The 16211-nt window shown below is 46.6% G+C and overlaps 1 protein-coding gene across 1 annotated transcript; it reads left to right on the top strand.

Annotated features, from left to right (window-relative positions):
* The first annotated feature begins 3016 nt into the window (after positions 1-3016).
* SAP18 (Sin3A associated protein 18) lies at positions 3017-6468 on the top strand. The gene is made up of 4 exons (XM_076328112.1): positions 3017-3135; positions 3312-3421; positions 5136-5258; positions 5980-6468. The coding sequence occupies exons 1-4, from the start codon at positions 3064-3066 to the stop codon at positions 6134-6136; spliced, it is 462 nt and encodes a 153-aa protein (XP_076184227.1). The 5' UTR covers positions 3017-3063; the 3' UTR covers positions 6137-6468.
* Positions 6469-16211: the final 9743 nt, after the last annotated feature.

Genomic DNA, 16211 nt, shown 5'->3' with positions numbered 1-16211 from the left:
TTTGTTTTTCCCCTTTCAATCACAATTTACTTACGGTAAGTGTTTCATAGGCCAACAGGCTACTTGACCCACAATGCTCTTCTCTAAATGGCCATGGCAGCTTTGCCCAGTCCCATATCCTAATGGCACCGACACGCCATCTCATTCATACCTTTCCTAGATGCTCCAATAAACAATTAAAAGTTCACTATTTAAATAACCACTTAAATAGGAAAGTGTGTTAACGATACTTAGAGGCAATTCACACTCTGAGACCACTTATCTCAGTTCTCTATGGGCATTCATATCTGAAAGTGTTTGATTCATATTTTGGGTATCTCCTTTATAAGAATAAAGGCTAGAGACTTGCTTGTATATAGAGTGTTATTCTGCCCCACTACCTCAGCAAGGAGCTTTCATTTCCTCTATAGCATACACTATATACACATGTTCGCACATATATACACTGTTTGCACAGAACACAGCGTCCCTGACAATTAGAGGGGACCCCTCACTCCCCAAAGCCTAAGAAAATGTGAAGGGAGGGTGAAGCCATCAACCGTCTCACTGCCGCTGAAGGGACAGACCCCATGCCATTCCTATTCTCTCCCTCCGTCTCCCAGCTGCTCCTGGGCGCACGCTTCCACCACTCATCTTGCACCAGGTCTAGCAATCATGGAACCAGTTTAGAAAGTGCCAGATGCAACAAACTGGCAGAAAACGAGCCCCCAACTGGATAGTTTTATCTTGAATTAGGGAATTTAACCTGTTCTTGGAAGCATCTAGTGAGGGCCGCACCTGGCAGAAGGGAGGGAAAAAACCCTCACATGAGAGTAAGGACAGGCAGCGGGGAGCGAAATCCCCGCTCCTTTGGTGAGAGCGAGCTGTTAGACTAACTCAGGTACACATGGGACCTCAGCCTAAACTGGTGGGAATCCAGTTTACCATGTTATGCCTCGTTTAACCAAACAGCACCGTCTCCAGTAAAACCTGCATCCCGCAGTCCAGGTTACAGATCACGTAATTGCATTTTCATTTCCAAATAATTGCCAACTTTCTCTTCCAAATATGTAACATAAGAATCCAAGATTTTAGACTGAAAATAAATTGTGATTGTTAAGACAGTTCATGAATAATAAATTAAGTCATGCTTGAATTTACTTACAACTCAAGCACACTAGGTCATTTTTCACATAAATAAAGCACTCAAAAAGTTCTAGCAGAAGGAACTACTTAGATTCATAATAGAACTGTGCTTTATTTGTTACAGCTGTTCCTTTATGCTACCTGATCCTAGACATAAATTCCTTTGTTTTGGCGGTTCACATACTGAGCCCAAAGTACATATTATCAGGGCAGATATAATTAATTTTAGCAGTGTAATAAACTGTATCGTTGCCTGGGAAATCGAATCCTGCAAATGGTGGCAAGGCTGAGTCATTCCCTTTGGTAATAAAATGATGATATGCTATAACTTAATGTAGGTTAAAAACTGTACAATACTATCCAGGCTACCACAAAAGGAAGTCAATAAAAGCTGAGGGTGAACTCTAATAGGTTGTTGGTTCTCTTGTCTTGTATTAGGTGTGCCATAAATCAACATTTTAAACCAAACGCTGTTGGTTATATTAGAGGTGAACTGCAAGAGCTTTTTCTCTTTTTTACAGTATGGACTCATAACCCTTTTTCTTCTCTGTGATGCACACAGAAACCTCATAAGTGAATATATTTTTATATTTTTTTCTCCCCTGCATATTTTTTTAATAAATAATACATTGGAAACATGTATCTACAATGTTTGGAAACGTGAAATCAAAACCACCACATCACCCTTAGAGCACAGGTATTTCAACAGTTATAACACCGTAACAAGCATATGCTTTTTTCATGGTGCAGAATTTATTTATTTTTCTCTGATACTAGACTTATACTTGGGAAAGCAGCCCAACACAGATGTAAATTCACCCTGAATGTCCTTACTCAGAGAAGTACATTGCAGAATGGGGACCCTGAGACACAGCTTCAGTGGCACATAGTTCTGTGCTGTACTCTACTGTAAGCATCAACAGAAAATTACATGAGCAGTACAGGAACACTATAATAATATAGCATCAAATATAGCTTAATGGGATGGTTAAAGGGACGGGAGCATCTGTCACATGAGGACAGGCTGGGAGAGCTGGGACTGTTCAGCTTTGGGAAAGATGGCTCAGGGGGACCCTATCACTGTGTATCTGACAGGAGGGAGTAAAGAAGACAGAGCCAGGCTTCTCAGCAGTGCCCGGTGACAGGAGAAGAGGCAATGGGCATGTAGTGACATACCAGAAATTTAATTTAAATATAAGAAGAAAAATAAACCTTTTTTTTTTTTTTTTTTTAACTGTGAGGGTGACTCAGCACTGGAGCAGGTTGCCCAGAGGTCTCCATCCTTGGACATACTCAAAACCCACCCAGACCTGGCCCTGAGCAACTGGCCCTTGCTGACCCCGCTTTGAGCAGGGGTTTGGACTAGGCAGTCTCCTTCAGAGCTCCCTTCCAACCTCAGCAATTCTGTGAGTCTCCGATTTTGCACCTGCAAGCACATACATTTCTGCATCATTTTACAGAAGAATTTAGTTTTGTTTTACTCTTGAAACGAGAAATAAAATCACAGCACTTGAGGAAATAATGTGTGAATTCTGTGAAAACAAACGAACAGCCACTGCGGGGGGCGCGCATAGCTGCAGCCCGCGGCGGTGGGGCAGCCCGCGGCTGCGTCTCCTCTGCTCCTTAAAACCACCCCTCCGCCCTGCGGCCGCTTGCCGAGCCCCACTCCCGGGCTCCAGCCAGCGGTGCCCCACGGGGGCCACCCCCGCCGGGGCCTCCCTCCCTCCCTCCCTCCGCGCGGCCGCCAGCCGCCCTCACACGTCTCCCGCGCTGCCCGCGCGCATGCGCTGCGCACCGCCCAACGCCCGCCACACCCGGGGCCTGCGCGCGCCCGGCCCCGCCCCGCCGCGGCGGTCACCGCCCCCTCCCTCCTCTCGCGAGATCTGAGGCGCCCGGCGGGACATCCGGGGCCGCCGGTTGTTTGCGCGGCGGGGCGAGATGGCGGTGGAGTCGCGGGTCACGCAGGAGGAGATTAAGAAGGAGCCGGAGAAGCCGATCGACCGGGAAAAGGTGCCGGGGGTGGTGCCGTGCGTCCTCTTACGCCGCTCCCGGGCGCGGCAGGGCGGGCACCGGGGGGGGGGGGGAAGGTATGGCGACGCCGTGAGGCCTCGGGCCGGGGAAGAGGGGGGGCGGCTGGGGATGGCGGCGGGTGGCGAGCGGCCCCTCACCCTCGCATCGCCCCGCAGACGTGCCCGCTGCTGCTTCGCGTCTTCACCACCAACAACGGGCGGCACCACCGCATGGACGAGTTCTCCCGCGGCAACGTGCCCTCTAGCGAGCTGCAGATCTACACCTGGTGAGTGCGCGGCGGCGGCCCGGGCCCCTCCGCCCGGCCCTCGGGCACGGAGGCGAGCCGGGCCCTGCGGGCGGGGGCTCCGAGCGGTATCGGGGAGCTTGCCAGGCTTGAGCCCCTCGTCTGATACTGAGCTGCAGGGGGGAGTTCGGTAGGCCTTGTTAAAGCAGGAAACGGGGGGAAGTCTTCATGGGGGCAGTTGTGCGCTCCGCTGTGGTGGCAGCTCCGCGGGGGAAGGCAGCTGCCGCTGAGATACAGCGCTTCTGCCTATAGCCGTGGCAACTTAGACGTGGCATCCATGGAAGCACAACTCTAGCTAAGTGCTGATTGCTGCACACTGAAACTTGCTGCGGTTGAATTGCCCAATTACTAACGCGCGTAATCAGAGGCTTGTGTTGTGGCATATCTTTGGTTGTCACAACGAATCTATTCAACACAGGGGTTCTCCTTTAATGCTTAAATTTTGTTCAAACAGCCCTGGTTTTTCAGTAGAAGTAGTTGTCCCAGAAGGCTTGAACTGGTGTGTGAATGGTGTGTTGGTTTTAAGTCAAAGGCTCTTGAGGGTGGAGTAACGTGTTTCTTCTTGTCTGGTCAGGTAGCAGTGCTTTAACAGAGACCTACTTTTTATTGCTTTCAAATTCAGTTCGGAGAACTGCTTTAGTCTGCGTTGCAAACATGTTAGTTTTTGTTTATAGTATTTTGAAGAATGCTTTTGAAAGTGAATTATGCTACTTTTTAAATCTTATTTTTCCTTCAAGGTGTCTGCTAGGTTTATAACTTGTATGTCGTATGGTTGAATAAATCCATTTTTGTGGCCAGCAAAGCATGCGGTTCTAACTTACTTCTTAATGGAATTTATGGACTCAGTCCAGGCAATTGATGGTGTCTGAGCTGTTTGCTGTCTGCAGAAGTCAAAACGGGCATTGTCTGTCAACACACTGCTCCTTGGTTGCTTGGAGTGAGTGTCCAGTCTGTATAATTAGAGCCGCTTTAGTTGTGATGATTGAGTCCTTTTGTTCTTGAAATTCTAGAAATGAGCTTTAGCCCTTGTCTGGTTGAAGGCTGGGAAGAGAAGGCATGCTGCCTGTTAGGGCAGAAATGGAAATCTTGATGGAAATGTAAAACTACTCATGATTTTTTTTTTTTTATTTCTACATTTCCTCTAGTATTCAAGAAGCTATTTTAACATAGACAGCAACTTAGGTGAGGAAACAGCGTTCGTTGTATAAATGCATTAATGTATTTAAAAAAAAAAGTTCCCTGCTGTTTAAATAGTAACTCTTTTGGGAGACATGGAAAAGCGGATGTTGAAACGTACATAGAGGTGAAGAGAGTTGTCTAATGTCGCGGTAAATTAGAAGCTACTATAGCTAGAACCACATTTGCACTAGACCATGTTGCCTCCACTGTACGGTAAGTGGTGAATTCTCCCAGGTGTTTTAGTCGATAACTAGAGCAACTTCTTGTCACTTGGATCGTTAGACCAAGATGTATTGTTTGGAATGCCACGTAGTTGTGAATTCAATGGCTCACTATGTAGCCGAAATGTAAGATCTTGCTCATCTTCAGGTACCAACAGAAAGTATGCAAAGGCAAGGAAATACATGGTTAAGTTGTAGCAATATATTGATTCCACCTTAAATGGGTTTGGGGAAGCTTTTTTTATTGTTGTTGCTTTTGAGAAGGTGAACCGCTTTGGCTTGTTTGTTTAATCTAGGATGGATGCAACTCTGAAAGAGCTGACCAGCTTAGTGAAAGAAGTCTACCCGGAAGCACGGAAGAAGGGCACGCACTTCAATTTTGCAATTGTTTTTACGGATCTCAAGAGGCCTGGATACAGGTAAATGGCATTTCTTCTCTGGGTTAGTAGAAGACTTCAGGCACCAGAGCAGTAAATTATTTTTCATTAACACTGATTTTAAAGTTCAGAACCCACAAATCAAATTTCTAAAGTTCTTGGTAACAGACTACATGAAGGCCTCTGCAAACTCTAAATTTTGCTTGGTGGCCATCATTGTTAATGTGTTCCCAACACAGTGAACCTGTGTGCTTGAAGGCTTTGGTTGCTGTATTGGCAATCAACCAGAACGTGGACCTACAGCTTGAGATAAAGCTTTGTTTCTGGTGATATGAGGAGTGGTAGGTCTTGTATCTGAGAATGCATTTGAGTTTTAGCAGTGATCTTGTTGCAGGTATCCATCTTCCAAAATTGTATGAGCTAACCTTTGTCAGCAACCAGTGGATATATCCTGCTCTGTAATCTGCAGGGTCTTGTTCTGTGTGTGTATGGAGGGGGGCAAGGGGTTCTCTCTAGTATTTAACTTAATATGGTAGAAGGTTCCCCCACCCCTCTGCCCCAACAGAAGGAGGATTCAGTGTGGCTTTTCTTGGCACCTGGTACCAGAGAGAAAAAACCCAGCACCCTGTGTACATCGCTAAATGCTACATGCAGTGCAGGGGATGGCATGGGAAGGTGGTTGTGAGCCGATGCGGTTCCCATTTTGGACATCTAGAGAGATTTGCCTCTGATCACTAACTTGCCTTTTCTCTCCTGCGCGCAGGGTGAAGGAGATCGGCAGTACCATGTCGGGCAGGAAGGGCACAGATGATTCCATGACATTGCAGTCTCAGAAATTCCAGATAGGAGACTACTTGGATATAGCAATTACTCCTCCGAATCGCGCACCGCCCCCATCAAGCCGCATGAGACCGTACTAAACTATTGCTTCTTTGTATGATTACATCTTCTGTTTATTCCTACTTGCTGTTCTAAAGCAGGCTTATTTTTTTGCTTTTGTTGCTAAGCAAGAACACCTGAAGACAAAGCTAAGCATCAGAAATGAAAGTTAACTTTTAAACCTTAACTCTTAGTTTATTTGTTTAGAAGAAACACTTATCTTTAGCAGTGCCATCATCCTATCCCTGATTGTTATAGTTTGAACAGTAAGTCCGTGTGTCCAGTGTTTCAAGATTTCCATAAAATATAACCAGGATTACAGGTGTTCTGTAGTTCTGTCTTGTTTGGAATAAAGATTGATGTTATTAATCTTTTTGATAGTGTGGGGGTGTTTGGGTTTTTTGTTGGTTTTTGTTTTTAAAGTGGATTTCTGCAGAGAAATTTGGAAGTCTGCTTTTAAGCAGAAGTTGAAAGGAGGGCCAAAGCCTATATCTGATAACTTCTGGGCTTGATGAGTAGAGGTAGGTGGCCTCATGGGGATTCCTTTTGCAGGAGGATTTCTTAAACCACTGCTGGCTGGATTTTGGAGGATGAGTATGAGAACGGTGTGGTCGAAGGCAGGCAAGCTTGGTGTTACGCTCCCTGCTGATGTAGATAGGCTGACGGGGAAAGTCAGAGATGAGCTGTGTAAGGCTGCCTGTCCTGGAGGGGAGCGAGGGCAGACCACCATGGCTTCCAGGGGCCGCTCCATCTTGTGCCAAGATGATGCCAATCCATGGATTGGGAGTGGCCTCAGTGACACCAGTATATCCCAGGATACTGAGGAGCTGCTGGCCTTACCAGAGGAAGACATGGTTCGGCACACTTGCATGTCATCCTTACTTGAGTTCTGAAGGAACTAGTGTTGTCTTTAAAAACGGAAGGTATAAAGCTGTCTTTGAAGGTCTTGCTTTTCTTAGAACAGTGGTCTCCAAACTTTTTTTGATCACGCACCCCTATCAGTAAAAAATTTGAGTGTACGCCCCCAAAACTGTTTTATTCATGTTACATACATCTACTACTGTGCTAATATTATGTGCATTTTAAAACTACACAAAAATAGAAATGAAAAAGAAAGGTGAAATACTTCAAAAAATATTTTAAAATTGTATTAATGGTACAAAAAATATTTTCTTCCTGCACCCCACTTGCATGTGTACCACTTTGGAGACTGTCTTGTGCACCCCACTTTGGAGACCACTGTCTTAGAAGATGGGAGTGTCTGCAGAGACCTGGCCAGAAGAAATCCAGTGTTTTCAGATCGAGGTTGACTTAAGGAGCAGAACTATTTCCTAATGAAAATATAATGGCAGGCAGTCTGCCCAGAGGTGCTCTTGCCTGCAGTTCAGATGAACCGAGAGGAGGTGAGGCAGCAAGGCTGCATGCTGGCAGTACACGTGGGAGTCCTGACCCTGACCACCGGGTGGTTCTTGGCCAAGCAAACCTGTGGGGTGGAGGCAGCTGGCTTGCCTACCTAGATCTCCTGGGCTGTTGACCACAAGCAGTATATTGTCAGCATACACTGACCAAGAGGAAAACACCCAATTTTGGCTTCTGCAACTCTAAGGAAGAGGAATACTGAAGCCTCTTTCCCTTGGTTGTCTTCATCTAATGAATACATAGGATTTTGGAGCCTACTCTGACCAGTCTGAGCTGGGTAAATCTCACTGCTTAGCGCTCAGTAAGATAACTTTCACAAATACTTGCAGCTTGTACTGAGCACCGGTCTCTCAGTTTCCTGTGACCCTTGGGTGTCAGGGCAAAGCCAAGGAGCAGTGAGGTATCAAGGTTCAAGGCTACTATGTGTTAAAAGTTACTGATGGAGCTGGAGGTTGTTGGGGGTGTCTAGTTAGCCAGCTTCCAGAATCTCAAAATAGAGGAAGGGGTAGCTAAGGGGTCTCAGTTTTCCAAGGGGAAACTGGAAGGCTGGTCTGCGTGATGGATACTACTCTCTGGGAAGCAGCTGATGTTGGCTGGTACCTTCTTAAGGAGCAGGAGAAAGAAGGGGTGACCCATCTCCCAACAAATAAGTGCAACACTGGAGGATGGGGCCTGTGGCTTCCCATAGTTCAGCGCTTGCCAGTTTCTTCTGTCACTGCAGGGGGAGATCTTGAGACGTGCAGGTGCATCTGGTCTTAGAGCATGCTCCAGCTGTCCCTGCGCCGTGTGCCTCTGCCGGCTGACCCTGAGCATCCAACTGGTTGGGAGAGAGCCCTGCGCTTGTTTTCTGCATGTTGTGCCCCTGTGTGCTGAGAGAAAAGTAAGGGCAGGAGAAGTAGAAGCTGTAGCTGCTCCTTAGGGCCTTCACCTTCCTCACTTAAGGCCTTAGCAGAGCAGACGCTAAGACTGAAGTAAGTGTTCCTGTCTGCTAAGGACAAGGTGTGCCTTCTTTCATGAGCTGTGATTTATAATTTTTTTTTACCTCTCAGGAGTCCCTCAGTGCAGTATAGCCTGAGGGATTTTAGATTCAGTTCTGCCCATGGTTCACCCTCTTCTGTCCCCCTTCTCTGGCTTTTAAGTTAGGGAGTTCTGATTTCAGCCTTCATGAATGAAATGAATTCATGAATGAAATGAAAATGAATTCTCATTTGCAGAATCAGCTGCATCCGAGTCACTTTTTCCCCTAAGACTGAAGAGGTTGGAAAGCGCTCCCCACCCTTTTTTAAAGAGAGCTCAAGAAAAGACAATATAAATGCTGCTTTATAAAGGACTGTGAGCCTGGAAGTGGCAATGGAGCTGGTCTAGTGTGGCCAGAGGTGGGATGGGTGGGATGATTTGCCAGGGTGAAGACAGTCACCTCTGGTGCGAAGGGGAGGCTCTCCACGATACTGCTGCTGTGAGGAGCCCACATGCCATAACAGCTCAGTGACTTCTGTGTCACCAGGGGCAGGTTTGGTCAGGCTCGGAACCCCTGCCACCTGTGTGCTGGGTTGTGGCCAGCAGATCAGCCATCTGGTTTTTGGCACCTTACAGACCTGGGAGACAGAAAAGTGAAGACCGCTGCTAAGTGGCCTGCTTTCCACAGGGCATCATCCATGCTGCAAAATGAGTGAGTCAAGTCCTGCAGTAACCAGCATGTAATTACAGAATTGCACAGCCTCCCACCAAAGGCAGAGGACAGACCTGCCATTAAAGGTACACAGGAATATGGACGTTTCCTCATTTCTGTGTCCTGGTTTTTGCTTTAGTTGCATTTAAGGATAATTCTCAAAATTAAATGTAGTCAATATATAAGGCAACAGCAGCAAGTGAGCCTATGTCTGACTCAGCTGCTCCGGGAGGAGGCTTGGCTTTGCTGCTGGAATGGGAGACAGGCCCAGTGAGGGTTTGCGCCTGCCCAGCCTGGGGCAGGTCTTCACACACTTCAGAAAAAAAGAGGAACAACCTACTGGCCTGTGGCCCATAGGGCAAAATCACCAGGAAATGAACATGCAGAGCTGCCTTCAGCAGCAAAGACTTCAGCTTGACTGTTCAGGTGTGGAGTTCACTGCCATGGAAGTATAAACCTCAGACGACCTCTTCCCTGGCTGCTTTGGGCTAAACATCTCTTGAGAAAGAGATTTGCCCTCAAACATTTGCACTTCACACAGAAAGGTAATGTAAAAGTGAAGAGAGTTCAACTTTTGTACCTATTTTGATTGGAAAAGACACTTGAGAGATCAGTGCAGTTAGGGTTAGGGGTTCCCCACATCAAAAATCCACTATGCAATCAAGGCCAACAGCAATAGTTTTGCACTCGGACATTGGGATACAGTGAGCAGCTGTGAAAGCAGACAGCACCAGGGTACAACCATCCAGATGTTGCAAGAGGTGGAATGGTAAGTGGAAGCCGTCACCTGCTGAGCTCCTACTGCACAGGAGGGAATTTACTCACAGTATCAAGGTTGTGTGTGTCTCTTTTGTAGCTACTATAAAAGCTGAGGAAAGATGTCAGTCCCCCAAAAGAGCAAAAATACGTACAGCACTGTGGTTTGGGGAAATTAAAACACGGTCTCAAAACTCAACAGTGAGCAATCCCATATGCTCAGGAAGCAAAGTGGTGTAGGCAACACTACATCCAGATCTGTCAATCCACAGGACTTGCTTTGTATGCAGCAATTTCACAAGGAATTTTTGTCCCTCATCAAGGCAGCTGGATGAGATGGTTGGTTTTTCCCCCCCTTTTCTTTTTGGATGCTTAAAGCCCTAACAGACACAACTCAGTTTCATGTCTGCACATTCACCAGCAACCACCCCCCAAAGATTTTTTCTCTCCCAGCTGCGTCAGGCAAAGAACTAGGATAAGTTTTCAAAAAAAGGTTTCCCGGCTTTGTCATTTCTTAGAGGTAAACCCCACGCACAGCACTGCAGCCAGCTCTCGCCTCCTGCCCAGGCCCTTCCAGGGATACCACACCTACCCCCTTGCAGGTGGCCCTCCAGACCTCACCTCCTCCCTGTCCTTCCTCAGAGGGGCTCGGTTTTTCTCTGCCTTTGCTGGCAAACACCTGGGCCCCTTGTGCAGGTCTCCAGCCTCTGTGGTCCCCAGCCCCTCTGGCTGCAGCATTGAGCTGGGTGAGCTGGGCTCCCCAGCAGGGCCAGGAGAAGCGCCCTGTGCCCTGCCTGTGGGTGCAGCACAGTCAAATGGACCCAGCTACAAAACGGAGGCAACTTTCCCTAATTTCTCTTCTTTACCCTCAGTAGCAGCTACCACAGGCTGCTCTGCTCCCATAGATGTGGCTTCATGTTTCTGTGTTCCTTCTGGTGTGCCTTTCCCGCCTGTCCAGGTTTGGTTTGTCCTGAAGGACTCTTCTCTCTGCTTTATCCACCTAAAACAATGCTTTTTTCAATTTAAGAAATCAAAAAAGTTGTATAAAAAAATGCTATTCTTTTTCACACCAAGAAACCCCCCACCATTACCTTGTTACACTTTACATAAATATTGCTGCTGCTATTGATGATTAGCCAGGCTTTCATTTAACATAGGAAAAAAAAAGATTCCTCTTTGACATGCTCAGGCCTTAAACCAACTGCTGTTTTCACAGTCTCCCTCTGATTTCACCACCCCTCCGCTACAGATTCATGCATGCGTGTGTACACACATATGCGCATATGTACAGGCACAGAGGCTACAGCCTCAGAAGAGCAGCCATTTCCTTCCCTGCAATGGCAGCACTACCCTTATAAAAGTTCTTCTGCAGCGCTTTTGGGAGAGGCTGTCTGTGTCTCTGGTGGAGGGACCGGTATCTGGCTTAACTCCCTCTCTAGTTAAGCAGCGAGGACAAGGCTCAGACACACACTTTGTCAATAACCTGGGCTGCATCAGACACACCTCGCTTTGGCACCATGTTTGCCATCTGACTGGAGCAGTTGTGGAGGCTTAAGTTTTGCTTTACAGCTCTGGTCAAAAGCAGAAACAGTTGTGATGCAGCAGGAAAACATTAAGCGTTATCAGCAAGTTCTCACTCTTGCTATGGAAAGCATGGAAAAATGAGAAGGTCTCAGAAACCCTGTTGTGTCAGGACAAATGAATGACAACAGCTACGGTCGTGTTCAAAGAACAGCGTTGTAAGTAATGCAACAGCTAAGACATAAACTGCCAAACCCAAAGCGATCCAATAACCTGCTGCTCTTGTCTCAGCCCTTGTGTCTAGACATTACAGCAGATCAGCTGGGTTAAAAAAAAAAGCATCAGTTCCTCCAGCAGAACAGGAGCCTGAGGAATGTGAATTGTAAAACACCCATATCATGTCATGCACAGCTGGTGCCATGCCTGGTCACAAAGACCTATCGGTGATGAGGGGGGATGCCTGGCTGGCACACCAGGGCAAGGTGCTGGAGATAAAAAAATGGCTAAGGGCTGGGTTCAGAGGGGCTGGGGTGTTTGGGACCCTCCCTGGGGTACCTTCAGTCTCACAGAACTGACAGGCTAAAGTAGAGACATCCTGGCCCAAAAACTCACTTGACCCCTTCCGCACTCAGCAAGAAAATCCAGTGAACGCTGCAAGTGACAGCTTCAAGGGCACCTCTGGGTGAGCTCCTCTCAGCGCTGGCTGAGGCATGAATTCCCCACCCCATGCTTCAGGCATGCAGAAAAACATGAGTTAGTGTCTTCAAGCTTGAAGAGACTTGGGGTCTTTAACAGGGGCCTGAAACTGCACCTGGCCCAATCAACCACGCTGTGTACGCTGTTTGAATCCAAGTGTTCCTTTCCTTGAGTTCTCAGTGCACGTTTGGGAGATGCAGAAGACTCCCAGCACTCCATCCTCGAACAAGAGAGGTAGGAGCCAGCATAGCTGACCCTTTTCCTTCTAGCCTTCTGCTGAAGTCTTTTGGCTGAAAGCCATGAAGCACACAGCCCAGGCGTCAGAGGACAAGAGAGGAGAGCCCCAACAGTGCTTCCAGGTAGGGCATTTGAAGAAAAGCACCAGGCATGCAGCAGTCCTGCACCACCACCCCTTGCTACCTGCCTGCTCAGCTGGGGCTGTGCACCGTCCCACAGCCCTTGCCTAGCCCAGGGCCTGCTGGCAAGAATGCCCCACTCCTGCTGCCTTTGGTTGAAGAACTGCACTGGAGAGCAGGAGGGTTACACTTGGAAGGGAGAAGGGAAGCACATGCATTTAAAAGTGCTGAAGGTTTGAAATATGGTCCCCACCAGCACATCACAACAGCCTACATGGCCAGGAACAAACACCACCACTCTGCACCTATAGTGCAAACCTCTTCCAAGGGTGAGGTTTGTCATAGTAGCTGTGTCCCCTCCAGTTTAATTCATGCACGACCACCCAAGCAGTTGTCCCAGGGAAGGGGAAGTGTTGATGGGGTGAAGAGAGGAACTGCTTCAGCTGCCATGGAAGCGCTTACAGAACCACCACCTCAGGAAACCTTACCAAAGCAGCCGGACAAACAGGGTAAGATTCCCCAAGCAGCTTAAACTGCCCGTGAAGGAGGACGTCCTGGCTCCCACTCCCCCCGCCCTTTCCCTTCTCTTGCCTCAACACCCATCAGTGCCTTTGCAGGTGCGCAATGATTTGGGTCAGCACGCAGAGTCCATGAATAATTTAACCTTGGAAAACAACAATTAGTTCCTGGTGGCTGGACAAGCAGGAATAGCTTCCTGTGCAGCCACAACTGCAGTGACACAATCAAGGGTGTGGGACCTGCAGCTGAGGGAGAGGAAAGGCGGGACCGGGCAGCAAGGCCTTAAATTGGTTTACAACAATTGCGTAAGCAATCATTAGGGAGCGTAACCACAGGGCTTTAAGCCAGGAATGCATTATGCCAAAAATTATGAAAGTATTTGAACACCTTCCTGCTGGGTATTCTGCAAACTATCCTTTGCTTGGTTTCTCCCCAGGAGAAATGCCCGTGTAGCAGAGCATCTTCTTCCATGGACCATTTCTTGTGTGTGCACACTTGTGGGGTTTTTTGTTGGGGTTTTTTTGTGGTGGTGTTTTTTTTTTTTTTTGTTTTTTTTTTTTTTTTTTTTAAACTCTTCAACTTGAATTAGACAAGATCGAAGAAATTGACGGGCCTGGTCAGCTCCCTACCATGATGTCAACTGCCCCTTTGTAAAAGTGGATATTACCATAAGAACAGCATGAGGTTTCACATTTAAGTTGATAGATAATACAGCCAGCATTGACTGAAGTCTTCCTGGTAGAAAGTTGTATTCCCGTGGACTAACGTACCTGTGATTCCACAGTGCAGCCACTGGATGTTGTCGTTGCTCCTTATAAATGCCACAATCTCTGTATTACAGTCCCATGGGGAAACAAGGCACTCCCAAAATACAAGGCAGCTCTGACATCAGCTACATCTGTTGCTGGAGCACATGCAACCGCCACAAGTATTGGGACATCTGAATGACAACAGGGAACAAAGCAAATATCACATTCTACAGAAAATTTAAAGCATCCATGATGCTTTAAATAACCAAGGAAGTGTGGACTCCAGTGATTTATAAAAACATCAATAAAAAGCACAATGGGAGGCACTAAAAACGATGCTTGTCATTTATCCATTTGACAATCATCTGGGAAGTTTCATTTCACTGCAAGATCTGTATTTGTATTTAACCTCAGGCAAAAGATTTTCAAGGTAAGAAAGCACTGACCACCTTAAGGAGCTTCCTAGGCAGAACAATCGAGACACTCCTTTGACAACAAATGGGATGATGGAGAGAAGCTTCTGTTAGCTGACATGTTTGATATACTTAAAAAAATGAAGAAAGATTAAGAACCACAGCAAGTGAAGGAAAACTAAAGGCTATGCTTTTTTGGTTGCTTCCCAGATGTGCCTAAATACTGAAGTGCAATTTTGTGCTGGGTTCAATCTTTTCTGACTGCAGGCTGCTGTTAGAAGATGTGATCCCATTCTCACCCTCCCCTTACATCTGATCTAGCACCCACACAGGCAGAAGCTGAGTTTGAGATTACTGTTGGGGAGGACAAACTAGAAGAGAAAACAAGATTTATTAACTTTTCAGTGGCTTGGCAAATGGAAGGAATCCATCGTAAAACTGCACAACCCCTGGGTTCTGTGCAAGAGAATTGGTGAAACAGCCTCTAGTGGAAGCAGCCCCCAATTAAACTGAATTAAGCACAACACAGAACCGCACTCTGAGTCAATTTTGCCTGTTTTCAGGTGACGACTGGCCCTTACAGAACTACTGCATTTGCTACTTATTTAGCTACTGTTTATCCAAACTGCACTTTCTGACAGGCCAATGCTATTGGCCTGTCAGAATATTCACCCCACAACGAACCAACATGTAACTTTTGTTTTAAGTTCTTTTGCATTATTCCCACTCTGACATGTTATATTACTTTAGTGTGCAGCAGGATGAGCCTTTCATTCAGCAGCAATACTGGCTTAAGTGGAGTTTTACCCTCCTCCAGCCCCATGGCTACATCCTTGGTTGTTCCAGTATTTGAACTTGTGCAGTTTATCAGATGGCCAAACAGCCACCTGCGTGAGAACACTGATCTGGGAAGGAAGAAAAAAGACAAAACAAAACACAAAGCTTTCCCTCCCCAGCTTATTTTGAACACAGATCAGTTTCCAACACTGCTTATGCTTTCACTTCTGCCAACTTTTCCCTCCCCCACCCCCAATACTCAAACTACAGCTTAGGCCTTACTGAAACCTAGGTTTTCAAAGGTAAAGCACAACAAACTAAAACTAGTTTTTGTTTTGCTGCTCTGATTATATCCACCTCAGAGCAATGGTCCTGCTATAAAGAAGAAAATAAGTACAAACAGCAAGATTGCTTGTATTAGGGTAATATCGTAAGCAAGAAAACCAAAACTAACTAGTAAAACTTCATTTCTAGATTCCAAAGAGTCTCGTGCCAGCATCATGTCATAATAGATTGAGTAGACCAGAAGAGTTTAAGATTTCAATTGTCATCCTCAAGATAATTTGTATCTCAAAATATTACTTGAATCCCTTTCATATTAGTTAATGAAATAGCTATGAAATATAGCAGAAAACATTGTTAATAGGCAAGAAAGTGATGCAAGTGGCTTACAGTCAGAACCCCAGCACTGTTGGGTACAACTCTACAGTTCCCTAATAGAGGAAAGGACAGTGGAGCAGAGTTGTTCTCAAGTTTAGGGAAAAGACATTTATAAGCCCTTTTGGGAATTTCACTAGTTGAAGGGGGTGAGGGGAATACAGCAAGGTCCAGGACAGTAGTGCTGCTTGTCCCATTTCATGTTAAATGGAGTCTTTCAGGATATCTGGCTTGCTTCAGGGCTAGAAAGTAGCCATGAAGTGCTGTGGAGGGAGAATGCAGGCTGTGAAACCCCTCCTGCTTAGTGCTGGTAAACCTGTCTGGCTGAAAGGTTCTTGCTCTGCAGCAGCATACTTTGTACCTTTTTAAGACCATGAAATTCCATGACTAGCATCCAGCTCATTAAGCGGTTTTAGTCTGCGAAGATGCTGGAAGCAGGTCTGGCCTTCACTCTCTGAAGGAGTTGGGTAGAACAAGTAAGTGCTTTTACAGCAGCAGATTATTAGTTTTCCAAGCAGCCACCAAACATCTGAGACAGATTTATTTAGTATTCAGAAGTGTTGATCAAGCTCAAAGACTGACAC

Source organism: Aptenodytes patagonicus, chromosome 1 (assembly GCF_965638725.1).
Source record: "Aptenodytes patagonicus chromosome 1, bAptPat1.pri.cur, whole genome shotgun sequence".
In the NCBI taxonomy this organism is placed as follows: Eukaryota; Metazoa; Chordata; class Aves; order Sphenisciformes; family Spheniscidae; genus Aptenodytes; species Aptenodytes patagonicus.
Note: the sequence above shows the minus strand (reverse complement) of the source record. Positions and strands in the feature narration are given on the sequence as shown.